Genomic DNA, 26,543 nt, shown 5'->3' on the forward strand with positions numbered 1-26,543 from the left:
ATGGCTGAAGACAATAGGCTATATATATATATATATATATAGATATATATAATTTTCTTTTTATTTTGTGTGTGTAAAATGCTTTTTTTTTAATGCATCTTTGCTTAAAATGCTATATCACAACCATTTTATTAAATACGATATTCAAACAATCATCGACGTCGGAGGAGAGAAATAATTTACAACTCAAAGTAATGCCGTTTATTAAAATTACTCGACTTAATCTGTACAGGGTTTTTTTATCTTGCATATATTTATAGACATTTAAAACCACTGAAGATGAAACTAGTTTCGACAGATTACAAAAAGAATCACAGTTACCGGATATAAAATGACTTATGTTTTTTTTCTTCCCCCTTTCGAGTGCATTTACAGTAGTGAAATTTGTCGAATTCAGTATACTGTGTTTGATTTGCATGAATTTCTGGTATTAAACTCTAATTAACCATTCAAATACAATTTGTTTTTTGTTCCTATAATTCTATATTTATCTACACATACTATCTTAATTAATTTTTTGGTTTTTTTTTATATTTTTATATATATATATANTTTTTTGTATTTTTTCTTTTGTGTATTTATATTATATTATGATATGGCTATTTGTTTCCAATTTATCGAAAGAATTCGATAGTTTTCTTCCCTCCGTAAATCTCACAAAATACGATAAAGGTTTCTCTATATAATACAATATTCTATATTCGAATTTGCAAATTGGTCATTGATAGTTTAAACTTCTGCACCAGTGTTTAGATAGGTAAATGGGGGGAAAGTCGCTCTAGCTTTAGAATTGAAAACACTTGATTTCGAGGAGGAGACGAGCAAAAAATCAAAATATACAAAACAGGTGCTTCTCGTGCAACGCTTTTAATCCAAATGCCATTCGTAAGTTTGATAGAGTTGCGTTATTACGAGTGAGATTGCCAATTGCAACACGAGGCGTCGTCGTAATCTAAGGCTGGTTCCATTAGCGTATCCGTAGAAATGAAAGTGTTCCTATCGACAAAACCATTACAAAATTGATATTGTTTTTTGGTACACGTGGCCAAAATTATTTCCGTAACAATCCCGCCGGATAACAGGAATATCCTCTTACACAAGTTGCTCAACATTGATTAGCAACATACTTTGCGAAGAATTTATGCTGTATAATACATTATCTAACTTTGTTATATATTATATATATATATATAATATAATTATATGTTTGTTTATTCAGTTTTTCTGTGATTTTTTTTTCAAGTTAATTTATTACAACAGGCACACAAATTACTGTTTGTGTATCTACATATGAGTTATCATTACATGCAGGGTAAGATGTTAATCCCAGTTTTTGCATGGGTGACTAGATGAATGTGGTAATCTTGCGAAAGCGTCAGGTTGGCTAGACAGCCAATTAAACCCATGCGATAATGAAAGTTCTTCTCGGGTAATTCTTTCATTCCTCCTATATGAGAAAAGAAAAGAGTTTTTATAGATAATCAAGTTAAAATTTGATTTAAAACAGTATCAGAAGGTTACCTAAATAGAGATTTTTATCCACATTTAATTGCGTTAGTGCACCGGAAGACATGCCAGTCACACTCGATGTGCGATCCAGTTTAACTATAGCACTTTTTCCAACCCTTTAAAGTAAAAATTAAGCTATTATTCACTTGTCTGTTAGTAAATGAAGTATTTTATTAAATTTTTTTTTACAAAATTAATAAAAAATTATTAAAATTCGGAGTAATTTTTATGTTGTAATGTTACCTGTAACAAATTTTAGAATATTTAAATCAAAATAAAGGTTTTACGAGAGAGAAATGATAAAATACACCATTTGAAAAATACAAGAACTGAAAAAACTTTACGGATTCATAAATCTACATGCTAGTTTATTGTTTTATTCATAACACAACATGCAAACTTCCATTCTTTAATCGAATTTCAAAAACTTAGCTAGTTATTCTATTGTATCTAATGTATAAAAACATTTTATGTATCTGCATACATTTTCAGTTGCCACTAATGTTTTCCCTCTGTAGGAAATGTATAAAGATACAAATTTATTTTTCTATATCAAATCTAAGAATTTTTTAGTGGAAAAAGTATTTTAGCATCCAGTTTATCTTTCAGCATCCTGCATCATCTAACTATAAGAAAAGATCCTACAAGTTGGACGATGCTGGATGCTAAAAGATTTAGATCCTGTTTATCTTTCAGAATTANACACTCGGTAAGTAATCCTACAACTTTTTGTTTATAGCATAGTTTATACATATTATTTCCAAAAAATTATACGTGTTTTGGAAATGATGAGTCGAATTAGATTAATTTTATGGAAGAAAACCTTTCAAACAGCCGTAGTCTGTAAACTTCACACGTTCGGGCTGCGATTGGCTCATGTATTTAAGGATTCCTACAACGCGAAATTCGTATAACAAGGAACGTATCTCCGCATTATAGGGGGTCTACTGTATATTAACAATATCTTCTACTATAAAAGAATAATAATAAAGAATACCTTTAGAGCATGTTATGTAGTTTTGTTATCAAATTACATTTTATTTTAATTTTATTTAGATATATTGTCAGTCACTAATATTACAATTATATATTATATATATATATATAATATAATTATATGTTTGTTTATTCAGTTTTTCTGTGATTTTTTTTTCAAGTTAATTTATTACAACAGGCACACAAATTACTGTTTGTGTATCTACATATGAGTTATCATTACATGCAGGGTAAGATGTTAATCCCAGTTTTTGCATGGGTGACTAGATGAATGTGGTAATCTTGCGAAAGCGTCAGGTTGGCTAGACAGCCAATTAAACCCATGCGATAATGAAAGTTCTTCTCGGGTAATTCTTTCATTCCTCCTATATGAGAAAAGAAAAGAGTTTTTATAGATAATCAAGTTAAAATTTGATTTAAAACAGTATCAGAAGGTTACCTAAATAGAGATTTTTATCCACATTTAATTGCGTTAGTGCACCGGAAGACATGCCAGTCACACTCGATGTGCGATCCAGTTTAACTATAGCACTTTTTCCAACCCTTTAAAGTAAAAATTAAGCTATTATTCACTTGTCTGTTAGTAAATGAAGTATTTTATTAAATTTTTTTTTACAAAATTAATAAAAAATTATTAAAATTCGGAGTAATTTTTATGTTGTAATGTTACCTGTAACAAATTTTAGAATATTTAAATCAAAATAAAGGTTTTACGAGAGAGAAATGATAAAATACACCATTTGAAAAATACAAGAACTGAAAAAACTTTACGGATTCATAAATCTACATGCTAGTTTATTGTTTTATTCATAACACAACATGCAAACTTCCATTCTTTAATCGAATTTCAAAAACTTAGCTAGTTATTCTATTGTATCTAATGTATAAAAACATTTTATGTATCTGCATACATTTTCAGTTGCCACTAATGTTTTCCCTCTGTAGGAAATGTATAAAGATACAAATTTATTTTTCTATACCAAATCTAAGAATTTTTTAGTGGAAAAAGTATTTTAGCATCCAGTTTATCTTTCAGCATCCTGCATCATCTAACTATAAGAAAAGATCCTACAAGTTGGACGATGCTGGATGCTAAAAGATTTAGATCCTGTTTATCTTTCAGAATTAAGCATCGTTAATTATAAGGGAAGATGATAGAAGTTGGGTGATGCTCGAAGATAAATCCAGCATCACCCAACTTCTATCATCCTTTCTTACAGTTAGATGATGGTGGATTCTGAAAAGATAAACAGGATTTAAAACACTTTTTTACCACTAAAATATGATTTAATAAAGAAAAATAAATTTAGAGATTAAGAATTCAAGTCTGGTCTCCAGCTATTTTGGCGCAAATATCCAAAAATTGATTGCATCTTCTAATGCACTTTAGATCAAACCCACGTCTGTGAAAATCACAAAAGCTTTCAGATCAATACAGTCTCATCGAACATGCAAAACATCTCGTACAGTGGCCATTACGAATAAACTTTATTCAACGACCAGTACTCTGGCGACTAAGATGAATGCAACTACTTGTACAATTCTCTAAGTACAAACTTGAGTTCCTGATACTTTATAGGATTTATCGACTTGACCTAGAAATATTTCTCCAAATGGGACACTTCACAGCATCAAATTACTTAGGTTATTCTTGATTTTTCTTTCTCTTCTCCATTTTAAATTCACTTTTTTGGCTTAATTTATTTAGTTATTTTCGAATGCCAAAAAGTTATTCATGTATATTAGATAGAAAAAAAAGGGATTTATATATATTGTAAGCTATTTGCTTGTTTGCTCACTTGTGAATATAAAATACATTGATGCTCTGATGCTAATTTTCCAGTTTAATATTCGTTCTCTCACTTGCCTCCTGTATACAATACATGTATGCTGATTGGGTACTGCAAGCTTTCGATATAATCCGGCCATGTTAAATGCTTTGAATGATGTTGTGCGTGCGCACTTGTCTGCTGCGGCAAACCTCCACACGAGCAAGCAATCAAGTTCCTGCAAGCATTGCACTGACTTAAAACGGACAGCTGCTAGTTGCCAATGNATTATTATCTTCCTGTAAAGAAAATTTTGAATTTATATTCAAGAAAATCTTGGTTTTTATGTAAATTCTTTCCCTAAAAAATATCGAAATAAATTCATTCCTTCCACTAAAAGAAAAATTATCCAAAAATAAAGGAGGAAAAAAAATGCTATTTTTGATATTATTATTGAATTGGCATCATTCCAACTCATCGAATTTGAATGCCACTTAAGGGATGAGCCACTACCAAACTAAATATATTGTTTTTTATCAAGAGAAATTTAGTAAAATAATAGTCCTTGTTACAAACAGTAATTCTAATCTGAAAGATAAATTTATCTTTCTCTGCTAACATTATTCTTTTCTTCTTTATTAAATACTACTCTACCATTTTCCTGGCTGGAAGAGTTAGGAAAATTGCCATTTTCACTCCCTCTTTAATTGAACCTCCACGTTGTACGTTTAAGGTCAAAGTTGTGCTGTATATATAAGAATAATTCACTTCTGTGGAGAACTTTTCTTAGTTTTTAATTCTACCACACCATAAAAGCTCGTTTTAGCAACAAACCACTCAAGATCACTTACAAAAAATTACCTGTGCACTCGCAATTGATGCCACTTTCCATCATCTACCCTTGTATAATTGTTAACAATGACAGCTGCTCCCGATCCTAAATTATATTCTAACTGCAAATAACCTCTTGATATCCCTATTACGAGATAATCACTCGATTCCTTCTCCATTTTGCCGATCCATAATATCACTCCATTCGAATCTAATGATTTGAATTGTAAGGAGAGATCAGTCTTGAAACCACGTATTCTATAAAGAAAAAACATGGCCTGAATTACTTAATTTAATTTTTTTTTTAATTTGAGAAACAGAACTCGCCTCTTAATTATGTCCTTTTGCGTGTAGTGAAGGTAGCTGTTGCCTGTGAACATTGGTTCTGCAATCATTTCTGATACTTCTGTAAGAATTTATCCTGTGATCAGTTTCGAAAATCGATAAACTACTTTGGTAGGTGACTTTACGCATACCTTTTTGACAATTATTGCCTGAATAACCTAGACGACAGTGGCACATATAAAAGTCTCCACTCGGTTGGCAGCTTCCGCCATTATAACATGGTCTTTCTAAGCAAGGGTGCTGACAGTTAGCAACGTTTCTTCCACCTAACGCGTGCTCCAATAGTTTTATCTGACGTTTATTTATTACGAGCTGAAAACAGGAAGGAATTTTATTGCAAACAGCTTATTTGACAGTCCTGCAAAGCTTGCAAATACACCTTACCTTTTGAATGCAACCCGTAAAAGACGTCGTGATGCCAGCCAACTGAGACACACGTAAAAGATTCGGTATCCCTCCAAGAAACATGCTAAGGGATAATGTCAGTTGGGTAAAGGCTCCGGGTGATAATGCTGTGATAGTTTGCTGCTGATCTACTTGTAGAGTGCCCAACCTTCCGGTTCTTGTAACGAAGATGATGTGCCAATCCATAAGCGTAATGGGCTCTCTACTCCTGTAGGAAACGTTTTAAATTTGAACATTTTTACGTTTAAAAGTTCTTAATCTAATCATACGTACCTAGTAACAAGCGGTCCTGTGCCTAAATTAAACCTGAATTCGACGTAACCATCGACTAAGTTAATAGATACGAAATCACCAGTGCCATCCAACTTGTTGCCATTGTAGAAGATAACACCATTTAAGTTATATGGTTTAAACACTATTTTCATCTCTAGGAATGAAGTAGCGGTGTCGTACAAGCCATCATATTGCAAGAAAGAATTATTGAAGAAAGGAACCATAACTTCTATAGCTAGAAAGAGAGAAAACCGGAGTATAACGCGCAGGTTTGGTCTCCACCCTGAAGCCGGTTATGCTTACCAGTTTCGCAGATATCGCCCGTATAACCGAGAGCGCATACGCAGACGCCCTCTTCGGGGGTGGTTGCGACGCATTTACCCCCGTTCAGACACGTGATTTGGCTGCAACCGTCGATGTTGCACTCCTCTGCAAGAGACAAAAGACAATGACATCTTTACATTGCGAATTTTCGGTTTATAACGTAATTTATTTAAAAATATAACATATTTAACGCATTTATAAAAGTAAATTTTATATAAAAATGAATAGAAAAGATTTCACTTACACGATTAATTTTGTTAAAGTTGAAAAGTAGCACTTGAGGCCACCTCAATTTCTTCTGAGGTGCACATTGCCATTAATTGTCATATCCGGTATTCAAATGCAAACATATACCTACAGAAATGTTCAAATTTGTAGAATGTCAAGTACTATCTATAGATTATTAAAATAAGAAATCTTGTTGTTGTTGTTGTTTTTTCCATTCTTTCGAGTTTGATCTCGGTCGAGAAACGAAACAAGAATTTTAAATATTAAAAGATCCAAACGTAATCTTGGCAAGGTTAAATAATTTAAAATGACGTCAAGTGAAATCTTTTCTTCTTTATCTTATTAAAAATGTATTTTTTAATACTTTACCCTGTGTAAAAATAAATGTTTTCTTGCGATTAAAAGAAAAAAATACCAAAGAAAAATGAATACAGTAGAGCATCGATTATCCGAAAGAATTACAATCGGCGAATTTAAATTTTCGCCAGTGCTGTGGCGCTGCAGTCTTTGGCTACTCAAATATTTTACGTTTTTGATACTAAATTAACTTCTGAAGTATAATTTTTTATTGTTTTTATATTTTTCAATATATTTATTTTGTTCGTACAAAATAAAAAAATAATTTTTAACGATACAATAGTCTTCCTTAGGCTTAACATCGACGAAAATATAACGCAAAGCGACACACAACAGAGAAAAATGTAAGATTGGTTAATTAATATATTTTTTCATGCATAATCGGTTATCCGAAACATCGATCTTCCGAACAACCCCAGTCCCCAATTGATTCGGATAATCGACGCTCTACTGTAGTATCCTTTCTTTTCTGGCTTTCTAATATCTTAACTAAACAATGCATCTGTGTAGGAGAACATTGTAAAATTTCATTATTATTTATTGGAAGCTGATTGTTTTTAGTTAAATACTATGGCTGTGGAGGATCCGGGCGAGCAACTACTAGGAATTTTTCATGGCCTCTCATTGTGGGCCTTGTCTTGTATCGTCTAGTTGGGCATGAGCTTCTAGGCTATATCGCCCGTGTAATTGGTATGTAATGCGCTTATGATGGTCGTTCGGGGGGGGAATAATGCCTTCGGGGAGGCCTTTTAAGGGTAACTGGCCTCTATTTAGGCGTTACAGGCGTGGAGAGAACCTGGAAAACTCTGTGTGACTAGTCCATTGTGGGTCTGATGAATTGTAAAAATATGGATAGTGGAGATCCAAAAATGGAAAAACATGCTGCAAGAATAACTAAGTATTTAGTTTTCCTGTTTTTCCAGTTATTTTCATATCATTTTATCAAAATTTCAATAGAAAATTTCTAAAAAATATATATATATATAATTATCGCTTAATATTAATATGCCATCGCTTAGGTCAAATCAGTGGCATATCTTTATAAATGAGAGTTGAAAAAATGGAGTTCTCTGTATACATACTTCTTAACTATGTTTTTATTTAATTAATTTGTTTAATAACACTATATATTTAAATCTTCATAACGAAATTTTATATCACTTGACTGTAAAAACACTAAAAAGTGTGTGTCGTCTTGAAATTTGTCTTTAAGACCATAATATATTCAACTCATCTGTACTGTCTCTAGTAATATATGAATGTTTCAAACTAAAACTGCAATATAACTAAATTCAACAGCATAAAACTTCCTATTTTGAAAGTAAAATTGTCATCTAAACACAGCTATTTACGGGATTAGCATGATATTGCAGTCTAGAAGCTATGTCAAATGATGGTTCTTCGCCATATTTTGAAAATGCCGGTGATGCAGAATGATAAAATCAATATAAACAGAGAAAAAGATGTCTTAAAAATGTTCCTTACCCACATCTAAACCGTCGATGATGTCTCCTTCCTTATTCAATTCGAAGTTGTAAACTTTGTCGTTAATTTTCATGTATCTAACGCATCCGTGAAATCCAATATTGGTGGATAAACGCTTAGATATGGAACTGATGTTGGAATATCCACCCAAATACAAGTTTTCTTCAAAAGAAATCTTTGAGTACAGCCCCTAAAATACACGAGCAACACGTTTGATTGGACATAGATTTACGTACAGTATTTATACACAATACATACCTGTGATTGTCCGTGTATCTGTTTACCATTGTTTAACTGCATCCAAGCATCCCATTTATCTCTATACAGAGTTAATTTATTCCATGAATGGAGGATAACGGGTTGATTGCTCTGCACCACACCTTCTCCTCTTCCACAATCGAATCTTAGAAAATAAAAGTGAGCTGTACAACTTTCTATACAATGGGTTAAAGAGTTCTCAAAATGGCTACCTGAACTCCACAAATCCATTATTCAATACAATTGCCATAAAATCTCCTTTAGAGTGAGTTTCCTGCCCGCTGTACAATAATATTCCATTGTAAGACTCCGGATGGAACTCCAAGATGATTAGTATGGACTTCTCTGCATTGTATAATCTGGGGAACGTCAAGTAGGACTGCGTGTGGAATTTGGGTTGATGGAATTTAGCATCTGTACGACGTAAAAATAATTAAAAACTGATTTGTAATTAATAATAATGATGCTAAAGGATAAGAAACTTGGACGTGTTAATTAATATAGCATTCTTGTTAGCCATTATCTCTAAATAATTAGTTTTGCTATCGAAGATGAAGAAGGGGGTACCTCGAGAAAGTAAAGAGGATGATATGCAACAAGGATAATATCTGAAATATTAAATTTTAATTAAGACAAAGATCATTAACACAGTTATTAATCTTTCCTGTCTTGGAGAATTAATTTTTCTAAAAATTAACGAAACGTAAAGTTGAGAACTTTGACACTTGTCCATTTACATTTTTTCTTTTGTCTTGGATTTTCGCATCAAGACATGACGCTTTAAGAAAGAAAAATTAGCAAACGGCACGGAGATAATACTTCAAAAATCAATTTTGAGCATTTATTAACACACAAAACCTCTAATTTAAAAAAAAATAATAATTACTTAAAGCCTTCTAATTCATCAGTAAACATACATTTAAATACCTTTTTCACAACGTTCTCCTTCTTTTCCTAATGGGCACCTGCACCTAGCCACTTCCGTTTCGGGATGCAAAATGCAAGCACCACCATTTTCGCATTGGATATCGCACGTTTTCGTGCTCCTCTGGCTGGGTGGTGTCGTAACTGTCACAGTGTTCATGGGCTGTAGTATATCAGAAGAAGATTCGGACATTGGTACAGTGCTCTGTACGTAAGTGTCCGTATTCGGAAGCTGCAAACGCATCGAAGATGTCGATTGAAGTTGCATCTTGTTCCTCTTCTGTTTAGTATTGTCGTAGATATCATAAAGGTTGTCTTGAATAAAGAAATATCTAGAAAGATACACAAAAAAATACTATGAAAATTTAGAAGAAAATATCATTTTTTTAATCTATAAACGCACTGTTCAAGGTACCAAGAGGTGTGCAATCTACACGTTATCACGGGGGCTCTCACTTAAAAGAGCATAGAATAATTTAGAACTAATTCCGTATTTTGTGAGCCCACAATTTGGTTCAGTGGGTGCCATCTTGTATCCAACACAAGATATTTAAATTAAGCAGTCGTAACTTGTTTCTGTAAAGAGCATCCTTGCCTTTTCCATAACGAATTCTTAATGTGCGTAGCGTGACTCGAAGATATTTAAGAAATTAACGAACTTTTAAAAGTGTCTTTCTTCATTTACATACGTGCAACATCTTGCAAATTTCACCTCTGGAGTTGTTTCAATAACTGCGTGTTAAGATCAATGTTGCGGAGCGTGCACATACAAAACACAGCTATTATTAAGAAAAGCTTTCTAAAATAAAACTACAATGTGTATCATAAATTTTAAATTATCTTTTATTCCCTTAGTATTTTAATTTCTTAAAAATGTTTGTTTTCCTCGATTTAAAATTCTTCAAATTTTCCAAGTTGACAGATGGAAAGATGCACCATAGTTTTCTTAGGCTTCCAGCGAAATTTATTGGATATTTTTTCCCTACTTGTCTAGTTTATTCTTCTGTTTTTATATAAGATAAATATCTTTTCTTGTTCTCTTATACTGACTGCATCAATTATCAAATTAAAGTTTGTTCTATTATTGTTATTGTTCTGCTTCTTCGTACGGGTTCCTGTGCATCCATCATTCTTTCCATCCTCATCTTTTTTTTTTCCTCTCCAAATCTCATCATATCTGAAACTTTTCCACTCGTCCATCCCCTAGTTTATTGGCATTCTTAGTTTATTTTCCTAAAGGACAATCAGATTCTTATGTTAATTCGAAGGGCATCGTGTTCAGGGCATGCATATACAAGGGTATGCATAAATTGGGATTCCTAACTTAGCTAGCCAATCTTACCCTAAAAAAATTAGTAATAAATATACGATATGGGGTCCAAAAGTTAGTTAACCGTGATTGAAGAAAATCTTCAAAAACTGGGCCACTATTTACATTCCTCGACGACATTATTGGGTACAATTGTGGCTCGTGAAAACATTACCCCATTTTCTTCTAATTATTTCAATTTATATTCAATCTTCTAAGTTACTGGATTAGATACAGAAAAGATCTGCTTTCTAAAATTACAGGAAACAATTGTTTCGTTCTTGTTTACTGTAACTCTACAGGGTAACAAGGGCAAAGTGTATGATTCTTTAATAAATCCTCTTGTCTTTGTACTATACACTCACTTATTCCAGATTTCATACTCCGATTTTCATTTTCTACAACACTTTCTCGTTACAGTGAAGAGTTCTTGAGTACATGAGCAACTTGTTGATCAATTAAAGTATTGTCACTTTGAGTCGGTAGCCATTTTGGATCGAAATTCCCGCAAACCAGCAGCAAAGCTTGAAATTTTGGCCTCTTCGGGGCTCTTCTGAATGCTGACCATTTCCAATATTTTGTACTTTTAATTAATTTAATTCGTTCCATAGCTTTTTGCCCCGTTCTTGACAAAATCGGGACCTCTTGCAGGGTGGCCCAAAAATCAGATAACCATTACGAGATCAGATTCCTGCCTTACTCGAATTACGAGTGCTGTTTTTAATATAAACTCTTCCCGCCCTATAGGCACTAAGAGGGCTCCTTTGCAAGCCCATTATGGATTCGGTCTGATGGTGATGGACGGGCACGCACGGTTAGCTAACTTTCGGACCACCCTACAGTTAATTAACGTCTCTTTTTACAGAAAAGGCGTGCTTAATCGTTGTTAGCTTCTTAATCTTTTAATTGTCGATTAACTTAACCACACACCTGGCACTCCATTGTTGTAGGGGTGCAGTTGTTTTTTTTATCTGTTAAAAATTCAATTTTTCCGCGAATTTCCGCGCTCGCTTCGAACGTAACCGGTGTAAAGTAACACAATCTTGCCGAGCGAACACACGTCTGTATTGGATTTACACAATCGGGACACTTATACTCGTTTCCCCCTCTAAGTGGTCACGTGGTCGCGGAGAGGGTGCACGCTGCGTAAAAGCGGGGGAAGAAGATGAGATGCATCTTATCGATCAAGCGTGTCCCAAACACACACACTCTTTGAAGCGAATAAGCCATTCCATTCGAGAAATTCGAAAATATTGATTGCTGTATGGATGAGCTATCATCCGTTTACATCCCCCCTGTCTTCCATATTCGCCCCTTAAACGTGGGGGAGGAGAAACAAATTAAACTCGAATCAAAAGCGTTTTTGCCAATTGCTTCTATTGTTACGTTACGTATCCGACTCGATTTTTAATTTAGAAACGGGGGTGTGACGGTAGGAAGGCTTGGAATACGAGAAAATCCTCGTCTACTTGTAGTTTAGAAAAGTACTATTTGTACACGTTTGGGGCGTAGTTTAGAGAATTTGCTAAGAAAATTCTAGGTAGACGTGTTCGGAAATAAAATTACACTAGAATTTTAAAATTTGGTATAGAATTTTAGAAAATATTTGGCCAAATATGGCTCGAGCCACTCTCACACTTGCAGTTTCTTGTTTTTAGTTCGTATCGAATTATTAAAATTTCCATATTTTATACTACTTTTAAAGGATTATTTTATTCGAAACAAATATTCAGATATTTTTAAGTACAGTAGTCCAACCTCCTATGACGGCCACCTTTAAACGGCGGCCATTTTTTTCGAAAATGTTTCTTTTTGAAATTAATACAAAACAAACTCCCAAACAACTGTTAATTTTTATGTTTACGACAGTGTCCGTTGTTAACAGGTTCGGCTACAATCGATTTTGTAGTGGAAGAAGCGTTGGCACACGGTTAATTTACATAATTTCAAATCGCTCACCCATCAGATAAACTCCAACGGACGGCCACCTTCAAACAACGACCATTTTTTTATATTTCCGTCAGTGTCCGTTGTTCGGAGGTTCGGTCGCAATCGATTCCCAGAACAAACCCGAATACTTTGTGATGGTGGAAGAAGATTCTTGAGCCTTGGCTCAAGATTAATTTACATAATTAGGACTCGTTACTTCGACGAAGGATCTGTCTGAATGTCTGTACGTAGCATCTACATCAATCTTCTGCATTATTACCCGTAAATTTTACTTCACAAGTCACACAATTGTGCAATATTTTACTGCTAAAGATTCCAAAAAAATGAATTATTTCCGGTCAGAACAGATCATTTTCCAGCCATTCCAAGTTAATGCTCGTCACATCGAAACGTAGCGTATTGGTAATGGAGGTCGAGAGAACGCACGAGCAGTGATGAATGTTGAACTGGATGGTGGGATGTGAGACGAGTGAGAAATTATGTGTAAAGTTTTTGGTAGTTATCGTTGAGGAATCACAGAACTGAATAGATTGCCGGTGCCAATGAAAGTCGCCTGGTGAGAATGGAAATTAAGCTTTCAGGATGCAATAATTTTTAAAAAAAATTATTGCATATTCACCAATAAAAATCAGCTTAAAATGGCGAGGAAAAGGGCGAAGTCGGCGATGATCACCGACAAAGTATGATTTATCATCAGTAAGGCACGTGGCGAGCATGAGACGATCTGTTTTGTGGTCTTGGTTTGGAGTTAGTTTTTCTTCTTTCCCTCCTCGCAGTTATCAGATGAGGAAAAGTTAGAATGAAATAAATGCAACCTGCAGCATAAAATGTCAATGGCCCTTCATGAAACGTCCATGGTAATATGGACGTTTCATGAAGGGCAAGTTCGTGGATGGATGGATTGGATAAGGCAAAAGAAACGCATGGGCGATCTGCCAAGGAAGGTAGACTTTATACGTGAAAACTGGCACCTATTTAGGTGTTAGACACGTGAATAAAACACGAAAATATCTAGCAAACAGGTGCGAACCCGCGACTTGTGTTCGGCGCTTTTATTTATTCACTCGGGTTCTGGTGAGCTCTTGTGTTAGAAATAATGGTACGTAGTAAATAACGTAGTAAATAGCATTTTTAAGATGTTTGTTCGGGTAAACAATAAATGATTTGTAGTGTATCAAGGGAGTGATGATGATAAAAGACGTTATGTCATTCGAGACTAATGCCAAGTGTTTATGTATTTATAATATTTACCCGAGTAAATATTATAAATACATAAATCTATTTTCTTACTTCAAGCTATTCAAGTAAGTATTTATGTCCGTATTACACAGTGTCTTTTATCCGCTTCACTTTTAATGTCGTGTGAACTGGATAAGGTTGGCAGGTTTTCGGGTGATTAAGTTAGAAAATTTCAAGAAAATTCATGAAATAAGGTAAAGAATTTACAGCAAAAACTGTGTAAATCGGAATGGTACTGTACCCGTTTAGACAGGTTCCGTTTTGGACAGGTTTTACTGTATACAATTCTATTACATGATTGGTATCGAACCGTATGATATATATAAGGTTCGAAATTGTGCCATACATCATTCCCCACGCCACTGACCCTATATATCACACAATACATAAGAACAGAACTTAGATAAATATGTTATCCGAATAAAATCAAAGGCGGGGGGGTGCAACACTTGAAATGAAGCTGATAAAATGGGTACTTTACCTATCTTTGTCGTTAAACATCTTTGCTTTCAGTACTTCTGGTTTTGGTAGCTGCTCGACGTTCTCATCATCCTCGTCATCTTCATCGTCATCGTCGTAATTTTCTGCAATTGAAAGTAATTTATTAAAACAATACGAAAATATTGATACAGTGTTTAGTATATTGCTCCATTCCGGAGCAACATATTGATATTTACAGGAAGAAACTGGAGTGGTGTATGTTAGATGTGACACGAATTCTCGTGTATCGCTATCACAATATTAATATAAACAAGAATCACAAAGTTTTCGATCGAAAGCTGTCATGTGTATATTGTTTTGCCAGTTTCTTGACAATAAAACATGACAAAACTCAGAAATAGATACAAGAAAACAATGTTGTGTTTCTTATCCAGCATCTTCCTCATCCTTTCTTACATAAGAAAAGATTCAATTTAACAAATCGATATATTTTAAATATAATTAAAATTTGATTGCCTATTAAAGATTTCGTCTGTTAAAATAATTATAATGATATAAGTCAATTTAGGGGAGGAAGAGAAAAGTTTTGTGTATCAAATTGTTTCTGTTGCATTATTTCCAAGTCTATTATCTTTATGTGGAATCGTTAATAAACTTTTTCATTATCTTAATTATTAAAAAAAAAATAAAATAGTTTAAACAGAAATTTTTGTTGAAGTTAGTCAGTTGAAAAGTTTAAAATTAAGATTAGAAAAAAAGAAAACAATTTGGTATACTTTTAAAAACAATTTTCTCTTTTAATTTAATTCGTCTCACGGTTTACATCATAAAAAAATTGTTAAATGAACGTGTTCAGTCTATAAAAGGACTTACATACAAACACATAATACTCCTACACACCTAGTACCTACATGCTTAGCTTACAACCTAAACACCTACATACACAACCTATAAACCTAAACACCTACGTACACAACCTATGAACCTAAACACCTGTACAATCTGCCAAACTATACAAACACACAAACACATAAACACTTATATGTAAAAGCACTTACATACAAACACATAATACTCCTACACACCTAGCACCTACGTGCTTAGCTTACAACCTAAACACCTACGTACACAACCTATAAACCTAAACACCTGTACAATCTGCCAAACTATACAAATACATAAACACTTATATGTAAATCTGCACAACCTCAATACCTACATAAACAACCTGTACACAAACAGCTATATGTACACCTACACCTAAACAACTGCACACTTCTAGCTCAGTTTTTATGGTATATAATCCCTCGATACTGTTACCAAACCTGTTTTTCTTTTTTACATTTTTTGATAAGATCAAAAAAAAACCACAGAAATGCATGGAATAACCAAAAAAGTTCTGACACTGCTCTTTTATTCGGTTGATGTGATATTGATAATAGAAAGCAATGCATATAAATGCTTCATTAGCATATTTTGACTATAAGAAAACATTTTATCTGAATAACAACACTTTGTTTACTTTAACAATAACGTCCCCCCTCTTTAAGTGCACTAGTTGAATAAAACATTCACAAACAATTGCTTTAGTCATTCTTAAAATGGCCTCCTCTAACGTCTTCAAAGTAAAAATAAATTTTAAAATATCCTCCCTTTTTCTACCTCATCCTCCTAATATAAAGATTAATTCGACGATAATTGATTTTACAATTGTAAAGGCTATTAAATTCTTATAACTTCTACAACAGTAAACATTTGACATTAAAATTAAGAATATTTACGGTCCAAACCTGTTAACAACGGCCACTTACGGGAACGTAAAAAGTGGCCGTTGTATGCAGGATTTAATAATCATATAGTCGAACCTCCGACAGCGGCCACCTGTAAACGGCGGCCATTTATCTCGGGCCCGTTTCTTTTGAATGACCTCAGAACAACGGCCGTATTTTTTTCTGTTTTCTCCTCAATGGACGTGTCGTTCGTGGTTCATTGGCCTGCTTATCCAATTGTAATGTGGAGTCACTTCACCAGTCAAAGCGCTTTCAAGAAATTAATATAATTGTCACACAGGTCCCAAACACGGACTCTAATGAATCGTCCTCACACCCAATCTCCCTCCCTCGCTACCTTATTTCACGTGGCCACCACGGCAACAATGAAAAATCAAAACAAAAGACTCCACGTGTCGCGTGGGAACACGGAGGTGATGTCATTAATCGTATTGTTTCCTTTATAAACTGCGTTTATATTCACGTATAGAAGACAATACACAGAAATAAATCCTTAGTGTGTTTGTCTTGTCCCTCTTTTTTGTTGTTGTTATTGTTTTTAGGGTCCTTCCGAATTCGTGGGAGCTTCAAGAGAAAGGTCGACACCTCGTTTGACTTTTTGGGTGCATCGAGGTGACAAGCAGGCAAGTAAATCAGCCAATGACACAGTTCGTTTCATATAAAACAAACTATTTCGTTGTCTCGCTTACTTGTCTTTCTTGTCATTTAGATACACCCTTTGTTGTTCACGTGGCGTGAAAGGCGAAGACATAAATAATATATTACTGTCTTCTATTTGCGACTGTATTTTGTTATTTGTCATTACAGTATTTAAATTATACTTTACCCCCGTAGAGAAGTGTTTGTTTCGTCTCTAATTAAGGACCAGTGACGTAACTAAAAGCGATATTAGGGGAAGACCCGAATTACAAAGTGCACCCCCTGTATTCATCCCAGTTACACTGGATCAGCACGTTCAGTTGTGTCTTATATCACGTTCCTGCCAACGTTAACCGACTTCTGGCTCACCCCCTCTGGTGCATATTTACTTTCTGTACGGAAATTAACAATTGTATCACTTCGCTGTCTGTTTTTTTTTTTTTTTCTTTCTTGTCAATCTTGATTTCAGCAGTCGGCAAGTGACTCGACTAAAGTAATCCTTTCATCTCTAACAAGATAAATAAAAACGAAAGAAGGAAGAAAATAATTGACTTCTCCTTTCTTCCCGTGTCGAAGCCCGTACAAAAAGGACGTCATATTTTTAAAAGGGGGCAAAAAAAAGGTACATATTTGCTGAAATATAACCGGATTTTGTTTTCAAAGAACGATAAAAGAATCATATTCGCCCATTGTTCTCTCTACAACAAGAGGAAAACAAAGTTCTTGGATAGATCAAGCTCTGAAGAAATTACGTTTTCTAAACAATTAATGTAATTTCATTCTCATTTTACCTATCAAAAAACGTTCTTGTGTAAATATAAAGTGTAACAGAACGTTTGTTATTAAAGTTTTTTCTTTCCTTTACCCCGTGTTTTCATATAGAAAAATTTCATATTTTCCTTTATACTTTTACTCAATTGAATTTCAGAATAAAGTATTACTTTGGAAAGATTTGTTCTCTCTTCTCTATGAGCAATGACTCGTTTCTATTTGTTATAAAAATACTCCGGATAGATAAAACTAGTTGTGCAAGGATTGGAGAGAGAGAGAGAGAGAGTTTGGTAGTTACTATAAACTGAAAATAAAATCCTTTAAATATTCACCTGCTGTTAGAATAACGAAAAGAAAAAAGGGGGTTGTATTGACAATTTCTGTAGAATGCAAAGGAAGGAAATGTTTGCTAAATATTATATATTTTTTTTCTGTATTGGTTCAGCAAAAATTTCGTTCCTTTCCCTCTTCTTCTCCTCCCTACCTTTTTTTTTTTCTTCTTCATTCTGAAAATGAAAGTATTATTCTTCAATATTTATAGTGAAGCAAACATTTTCCTATTTCTCTTGGGATGTGGAATGGAAAAGGGAGTAGAAGGCTTTGATATAAACGAGTTTTCTAACTTCCTTCCCTTTTTCTATATACGAAATTCTTTCTGCTTTCTGTTTGTTTTCTTTTTCTTTTTCTTGTTAAAAATATACAATTGGAATGAATTAAAAAGATTGCTTTCTTGTTAGGGAAATTAATAAGCACGTTCGTGGGGTAGAAAAAAAAATGGTTAGAAGGAACCGTTCAAGCTTGATAATTTTGCTGGAAGATCTGTAAAAGTTTCTTCAATTTTAGGAAAGAATATATACGAGAAAATATAAAGGAAACTTGGCAAAAGTTTGAAGGGAGCTTATTGTTTACGCTGAGAAAATATGTAGTTTTGGAGACTAATAATAAAAAAAGTATTGTTTATTTTTAAAGAAATGTGTCATTATTTTATACTTAAAAGCAGTATACAACTTCCTCCTTCATTCTTTCTTTTCTAGTATTTAACAACACGAGATGCTCTCATGATAAAGAAATTAGCGATGTAACTGTAACGTGAAATTTTTAAGTTTAAAAAAAAATGACGTGACTTCCGGTCCTGGTCGAAAGTTCGTATATAGTTAAGGACAGGCAGACAGACGGTGGGAGTGTACAGGTCTGCAATTTAAGAATTTCAGCCCAATTATTTTGCCAAAAAATTGATACAAAGAACAGCTTAACGTTTGTACTTGTTTCTATGTTAAAACAATGGAAGTAACTTGATATTCCACACTTGTAGTGACATAACACAATGGGTTATGTCACTTGTAGTGACATAACCCATTGTGCATTTCTCAGAAAATAAAAAAAGTAGAGCCCTAATACACCCTGCTGCTGTTAATATACTTTTTGAATCACCCTGTAGTTTGTAATCGTAATGTCTTCTTGTGTACAGGGTAACCCGTAAGGTACGTACACATCGAGTTTAATGCTTTGTTACACCTATAATTGCTGTAGCTATCGATCCCGTACAACTGTTAGTAACAGCTGTATTCTTCGTTTTACACCTATTCTTTAATAGTTTCAATTGTTGCTACTGTGCCGTGTGTTGCTTCGTACTTTAACCACTCTTCTTATAAGCCTCACATTGTTGGAGAGGATGGGCCTGTTATACGTCATAGCTTAGCCTCCAGCTAGTCAAAAAGCCTTTTTTAATGCCTGCAAGATAAACATGCAATATTAATTTACTTTCACAACTGTTTGGGGGTTTTCTGTATGTATAAATGGATGTTAGTACGCGGGGGCACGATTCTCTTTATCCAATATGAAGCTTAATAACTCCCGTGCCCTTTGTCGAAAATTTCTGAAATTTTGCACGGAGGTTTGCGTATTAGATGTATCGATACTGTTAAATTTTCGTAGATAAAGGTCAAAGGGTTAAGGAGATATAGGCGAACACGTGTCTCATCTCAATTAGGGTCGGATTTAAATGCTAATAAGGAATAAAAATCCTCATAACTTTTTAAAATAAAACTCACCTCTATCCTCAAAATTAACCTTTTTTGCCATTTTATAATAATTAAATTTATAAAAATCACAAAAGATGGCGCCACGCGAAATTTTAAACATTTTAACCGGGAAAGTTAAGCAACTCGTTCGTGGATTTTCGTTATCGTTATTTAATTACCAATAAAAATATTATTAAGGTTTCAAATTAAAAAAATTAAATAAAATAGAAGTTATTGTTAACGAATTTAACTGACAAATAAGATCAAAATTGAAGATTTACTAAAATTAAATTGCCCGGTATCAATGGAAAAAAAAAAGCTCATCCATCATGTCAGCTCGTTGTTAACAACAAAAAGTATGCATTAAAACGTAAAACGCTTTCATTACTAAGTTAAAATCGCGGGAATTTACCACAAAAAAGAAAAGAAAAAAAGAAAAAAAAATCAATTTGTGAATCTGCGAAGTAAAACGAAGTTTGGGTCAATATTTTCTGCACTGTCTGCAATTTAATAATGGCTCCTTTGTCGATTCAAAAGACTAACAATGCGCTTTTTTAGTGATAGAAAATTAATGTTTCTCTCTTTCAATATGGAAGAGCATCGTTCAAACTGGTGATTTCTCTCTCCCTCTCCCTCCCCCTCTCGCAATTCTCCTGCCTCTACCTTTCGTACCCGCGAGAATTTCTTATTGTGCCAAAAAATGTAAATTCGCGTGAACCAGCAATGAAAGTGTTCAATTTCGTGTGGAAGCTTGAACAGTAGGAACTAGAAGAGTTTGGAAGAAACGAAATTAATTTAATTAACGATAGAAACGAAAATATTGAAGATGTCTTAGCAAAATTCGCTTTGGTTCCTCCATTTTCTTCTTGTGTGGTATCTATTGTATCTAATCTGGTAGGTGATAAAAGGTGATAAGATAGTTGCAATGGTATTTTGGTAGGATCAATTAGGTTTGGTAGGTTTGTGTAGGTAGCAGGATGGGTGTTAGGTAGGTTTGTTGGTAGGATCAGGTAAGTGTGGTAGGGTTCTAGTAGATTTGATGGGTTTTGATACATTCTGACAGTTTGATAGGTTTGACAGGATCTTCCGTATTAGACTTGCAATCTTAAAGAGAACAATTGAATGTTGTTTAGTGAGATGATTGTTTGATGCGATATGGCAATGCAACACATGGACAATCTGCCAAGGGGAGTGCCACCTGAGAGGGCGTTATGAGAAACTGGTCCATATTTAGAGGTTTGAAGCTTGACGATAACTTGAAAAATTCAACCTGTCCAGCCCGTTTGGTCAAAGTGAATCTACGATAGGTGTTCAGGCTGGTGTTTATCACTCGGTCACTTGTGAGTGATTATTAAAGTTTTACTCGAGTCAAAGAAAATTTAAACGATGTGGTGTACAAAAAGGACCAAGAGGAATTAAACTTGTTTACGTAGTGAACAATACGAATAAACACGTGAAACACAACGTGTAAGTAAAGGGAAGACATCATTATTCTGAGTGTAATCAAGAAAGCTGAAGACCCTCTCTAGACTCATTCAGAAAGTTCCGAAATCCCACCGGTGGAGGAACTCAAACTTTAAACATCATTATGGGTTTTAACATTAATAAGGGGCGGTTACACCCCTACGGGATATTTTAACAAACTTTTCCATAATTATCTGAAGTAAGATAAAAGAATTTCAAAGTAGCAAGCACTGCACTCCATTAACTTAGATTCTCGAGTTTAGCAACAGTTATGCAAATCGAATCGTTTTCATTAAAGAAAAGAAGCTTCAGTGTTGGTGTAATGAAATCTGAAAAGCTGAATTGAATAATGACACTCACAAGTGGTATCAGAATTAAAGAAGCCGGTAAACGAAGCATTTTCTTTTACTCCATTAATCCAAAATGATTGTAACATTTTCGTTTACTAGCGTATATAATGAAAGAATCTCCGGTGAACTTTTTTTTTCCTTAAAGATTTAATGGTCCTAGTGTTAAAGCTACTGAATTCGAAATGTATTGGGATTTAAAAATAAAACAAAAAACTAGTTTAAAATAAGAAATTCAGGAAGATTTTGCCACGTTTCTTCTGCTGACAGTGAAGATTCCTTGTTCGTCAACAAGGAAGGTTTGTGAACTTATAACCTTCAACCTATAGGTTGTTGTCAGTCTTTATAGTTTTACAATAAGAAATCTTCATCATTAAAATATTTATAATAATAAATTTGAGGAAAATAAGATAAGAACCATTAAAAATACTTTGTAATCTTTTAAAAATTTGGGAATAATAAAGAAGAACACTTTTTGTATCCAAGAAAGAAAACTCACTTTTATACGTTAAGGTTATTCGCAATTCTACCAAAGATTAAGATCTTTACATAGAAAATGTTAAAGGCAAGACTATTTTAACTTGTTTAAAAATTTATCTGCCCTTCGAGATATAGCAGCAAACATTTCTATAAATAATGCAATACAAGAAGCTTTGTTATAATGAAAGAGCCTGAGCGTATCTAAGAAATAAACTACAATATATCTTCTGACCATCTTAGAAGAGGTCAACGAGATCTAAAGGAAGTGTTCTCGATTTAGGAGAAGAAGCCAAAGTTTCTAAAGAATATCAAGTTAAATAAAGAGAATTCCCAGTATTAAGCAAACAAAACAGTATTTACAGCACATAGTCATTGAGAAGCGTAATAAATCAAATTTCACGTGCAAATTCTCTTATTGAAGTATACGTCCGTAAATGCTGTTATAATTTTTAATATATAATCATTAAATTTAATATACAAGCACAAGAAATGCAGAAAACGTGTTCTTTTATCTATAATTTCTCCCATTTTGCCCAAACAGTGGCCAGTTGACAATGCCACTAAACGTGCCTGCCCAACAGGTAGGACACGTGAATTTTCCGGATTTTCTTCACGTGTCTAACATCTAACCAAGGGTAATTTTTCCATAAAAAGTCTTCCCCTTGGCAGATCGCTCATGTGTTGCATCGCCTTACCCCACCAAACCCCACTTTGCAACTGATTCGAGGGATACGCCAGGAAAAATTTACAGTGTCGTAGTGTTTAGAATAATAAAATTGTTTGATTTAAATGAAATAAAATCGAAAACAAACAGAATTTCTCCCTCTTCGGCATCATTTCTATCTATAAAAATCGAAAAAAATTGTTACTCTTGAGGCGTGTACGAGAAAAATGCGCTTTAATTGGCAACCGTGCTAAGAATATAAACTTGGTATACAACTGGAGAATAATTTATGCTAATTGTTATGCCGCATAGAATATCAAACACAGTATCAAAATTCATAGTACATAAACACCTTTATGGATAGAGAAGAACGTTTCACACGGCGCTACAACATCGCACAAACAGTTATAATTTTCCCATTTTTTAAAACAAAAAAAAAATAATCAATTTAAATAAAATTCCAAAAAAGAAAATAAGGATTTTTCTCTTAAATTTTTATTGCTCTTCATCTTAATTATTCACTCTTTTTGTAGGAACAAAACGCCGTTAATTAAGTTCACTTTAGGAATAAAATTAAAGATGTTAGCGGGAAGAGATTTCTATAGATTAACGTACCACAGAAGAAAATTTTAATATTATATCTTTAATGTCCTTATGCTAATTGCTAATTAACGTACATGTAAGTTGAACCACCGGCTTGTAAAAAAAAATAATAATAATAAAGAAAAGAAGATATACATTTATTCCTCCTCCTCCTCCTCCTCTTCCTCCTCCGTTCTTCTTTTAAAAATCTTCACCGAGTATCTCGAGGGATATTCATAAATCCGAATGGTTAAATAATAATCGAAGTATTTACCAACCGGAAAAATTTGAATTATATTAAATATAAATTCCAATAAACAAGAAAACAAAAAAAAATGGAGGAAGAAACGAGATTGAGATATTGATTTTGTTGCTTAAGAGAGGGTTGTTGTAACTCTAGGAAATTTTCTTCTTGCCACTTTCTCTGCCTTTTTTTTTATTTCCTAAAGTGATCAATTTTTTTAATATGTATTTTGGGGTTTCTCGATAGATCTCGAGAGTATTTTATCCCTCTACCGATTTTTCACGCTTGTACTATAACTAGATCCATAGGATACAGGAAAGTACATCGCTTTCATGATTGGGAGTTTATGGTAATAAAGAATGTTCTACCAATCTCCACACAAGATATCTTTTAGTATATATATATATGGTGAGAGAGAGAGGACTCACCGAAATTTTCAACTTTTTCAACAAAATCTTTCCCTAAATAAAAGAAGTGATGTAAGAAAATACATCAATCGCTGCACAGGGCCATTGATCTCCCTTGACAGTAAGAGATCAATGCCGAAATGTTACTATAAACCGGAAGATATATATATATATATTATTTTATTTTTTACTGAATTTGTATAGTTTCGAACAAATAAAACTTCCAAAATGCTCGATAATTAACTTTAATACTAAAAGAAAGCTTCGTATAACCGTTACTGGTGTCGCTCCTGTAATAATTGAGCAGGATTGCCAGTTGTATTTTTGTTTTTTTTCCCCTTTTTCTTCTTTTTAGGTTAGATTTGGGGTGTATTTGTATAGTTTCGAACAAATAAAACTTCCAAAATGCTCGATAATTAACTTTAATACTAAAAGAAAGCTTCGTAGAACTGTTACTGGCGTCGCTCTTGTGATAATTGAGCAGAATTGCCAGATATATTTTTTCCCCTTTTTCTTCTTTTTTAGGTTAGTTTTGGGGTGTATTTGTATAGTTTCGAATAAAATATAACACAAACCCTACGATAATTAACTTTACTACTGGAAGAAGGCTTCATAAATCTGCTACTAGTGTCGCCCATGTATTAACCGAGTAGGATTGCCAGATGTATTTTTTTTTTAGGAGGATGGTATACTTTTAAATATCCTTCTGTCGTTTCCGTGATATACTGTATGGTCTCCCCTTATAAATCTCTCACCCTTTATTAGTTTCCCTTGTTTCATAAGTTGGGATGTTTTATATCTATAATACGACATCTGGCAATCTTGCTCGGATGGTAGTTTCGCTTTTATGGCAGCAATTATGACCCGATGGTCAAATCGATATCTACAAAAAAAAACCTTCTTTATATATATAAAAATTTATTTTTGTATATTTTTTCCTAGACGAATTGATAAAAATAAAGTGAAGATAATTTTAAAATTTACCTCCATCTTTTCTTTTTTAATAATATGATTTATATATATATATATCGATCGATAATATCGAGATTTTCACGGGTGAAAAACAACCGCAACTCTCTTGCTACCTATTCTTTGACAAGTAGGGCATCCTAAAATGTATCTCGGGATATTTTGACAAGTGGAGTGGCCCCACGTCTACCATATCTCTCTTTCATTTTGATAAGTGGCACATTACTTCGGCCACAATATCTTTCTGGTATTATGACAAGTGGAAGTTGCCATGCCATGTCTACTTCTGTACCTTTACTGTGTGACTTTTCCACCGCATAAAGTCTATTAAATGTCATTTATACCATTATTTCGACTCCATTATTGTTGTCGTGATGGGTATTATTAACATTTATTTGTATGGGGTCAATAGAAAGGTGTATCAGATATTGATATAAATTTGCGACTTTAACAGACGTTAGGAACTTGGTGTAAACAGTAATATAACTTTTTAGTGCCCTGCTACATGGATTTTTGCAGCTGTCATTAATGGCATGATAATCAGTACTTTGTTATGGAGTGGGCATGACGTTGCTCGGGTTTTTAAGGAGCTGGGGTTGGTAAGATTGGGTTGGGAGAGGGTGATAAAAAACAATACTCTTTAGTATTTAAAATATACATTTATTGACTCGAGTATTTACAATAACGAAGTTGCGAAACGAAAGATTACTCGGGTTTAAGTAGAGGAGTGGATTTTAGGGTCGTTTGGAAGACCCCAGAGTATTTTTTCTAGGGTGTCGAAGATTATTCATGCCAAATTCGGTGCAGATACGTTAAACGGTATAAACATTTCATCTAGCATACATACATTGAATATTTGTGCTGCAATTTGAAAAAATTGTAGACTTATAAATTCCCACTGTTGTCCGTCCGTCTTTCCTTAATCTCAAGAAGAGAATTAGCTAGATGAAAGATGAGACCTAAATTAACTGCATATGAACGTCCTGTACAAATGTTATTTCAATTCGAAAAGTTTCCCCAGAAAGGTGTCAGATGACTGGCTCGACTCTATTCTTAAAGGAAAAGTATGATGTACAGGGGCAAGTCACTAGTAATTTGAGGTGGAGAGGGTAAACCTCTGAACCACGACCACTGACGGGAGCAAAAAAATATGGTTTTTGTTCGGTAGTGGCTATTGTTTGGTGGTTATTTTGTATTCATTTTTGTTTAAAATAGTTCCTGAAAAAGTGACCACTGTTTAGGGTTGGCCATTGTCATTATTGCTAGAATTTTTGTCATTCCCTCCACCTTGACTAGTATTATTTTAACTCGTAACACTTATTTTTCCAGGCCCATTATGGATTCGACCATACCTACAATAGAATGACTCCATTGGAAGTATGGTCTTCCCATATGTATAGTTCTTCCCATTGTGGGTATGACTATATGCAAATATTAATATATTTAGGTATGATCATATATTAAATAAGTACAGTATGTCCATATACAAATACACACTGAAATTACTATAAATAAATAATTT

General features: G+C 33.7%; 1 protein-coding gene across 1 annotated transcript in view; it reads right to left on the minus strand.

Annotated features, from left to right (window-relative positions):
• Positions 1 to 2,634: 2,634 nt before the first annotated feature.
• Positions 2,635 to 26,543, minus strand: part of LOC111626840 (pikachurin-like) — an 83,149-nt gene continuing 59,240 nt past the window's right edge. The window contains exons 3-15 of the mRNA XM_023370357.1: positions 14,684 to 14,786; positions 9,708 to 10,036; positions 8,993 to 9,194; positions 8,781 to 8,925; positions 8,523 to 8,712; positions 6,432 to 6,557; positions 6,129 to 6,363; positions 5,835 to 6,063; positions 5,582 to 5,762; positions 5,433 to 5,511; positions 5,136 to 5,363; positions 2,945 to 3,048; positions 2,635 to 2,870 (exon numbers count right to left, since the gene is read on the minus strand). Coding sequence (XP_023226125.1) covers positions 2,725 to 2,870; positions 2,945 to 3,048; positions 5,136 to 5,363; positions 5,433 to 5,511; positions 5,582 to 5,762; positions 5,835 to 6,063; positions 6,129 to 6,363; positions 6,432 to 6,557; positions 8,523 to 8,712; positions 8,781 to 8,925; positions 8,993 to 9,194; positions 9,708 to 10,036; positions 14,684 to 14,786 — 2,297 coding nt within the window. The 3' untranslated portion in view covers positions 2,635 to 2,724. The remainder of the gene's footprint in view (positions 2,871 to 2,944; positions 3,049 to 5,135; positions 5,364 to 5,432; positions 5,512 to 5,581; positions 5,763 to 5,834; positions 6,064 to 6,128; positions 6,364 to 6,431; positions 6,558 to 8,522; positions 8,713 to 8,780; positions 8,926 to 8,992; positions 9,195 to 9,707; positions 10,037 to 14,683; positions 14,787 to 26,543) is intronic.

Source organism: Centruroides sculpturatus, unplaced genomic scaffold (genome assembly GCF_000671375.1).
Source record: "Centruroides sculpturatus isolate CEXI.00-Female unplaced genomic scaffold, Cexi_2.0 scaffold547, whole genome shotgun sequence".
Classification (NCBI taxonomy): Eukaryota; Metazoa; Arthropoda; class Arachnida; order Scorpiones; family Buthidae; genus Centruroides; species Centruroides sculpturatus.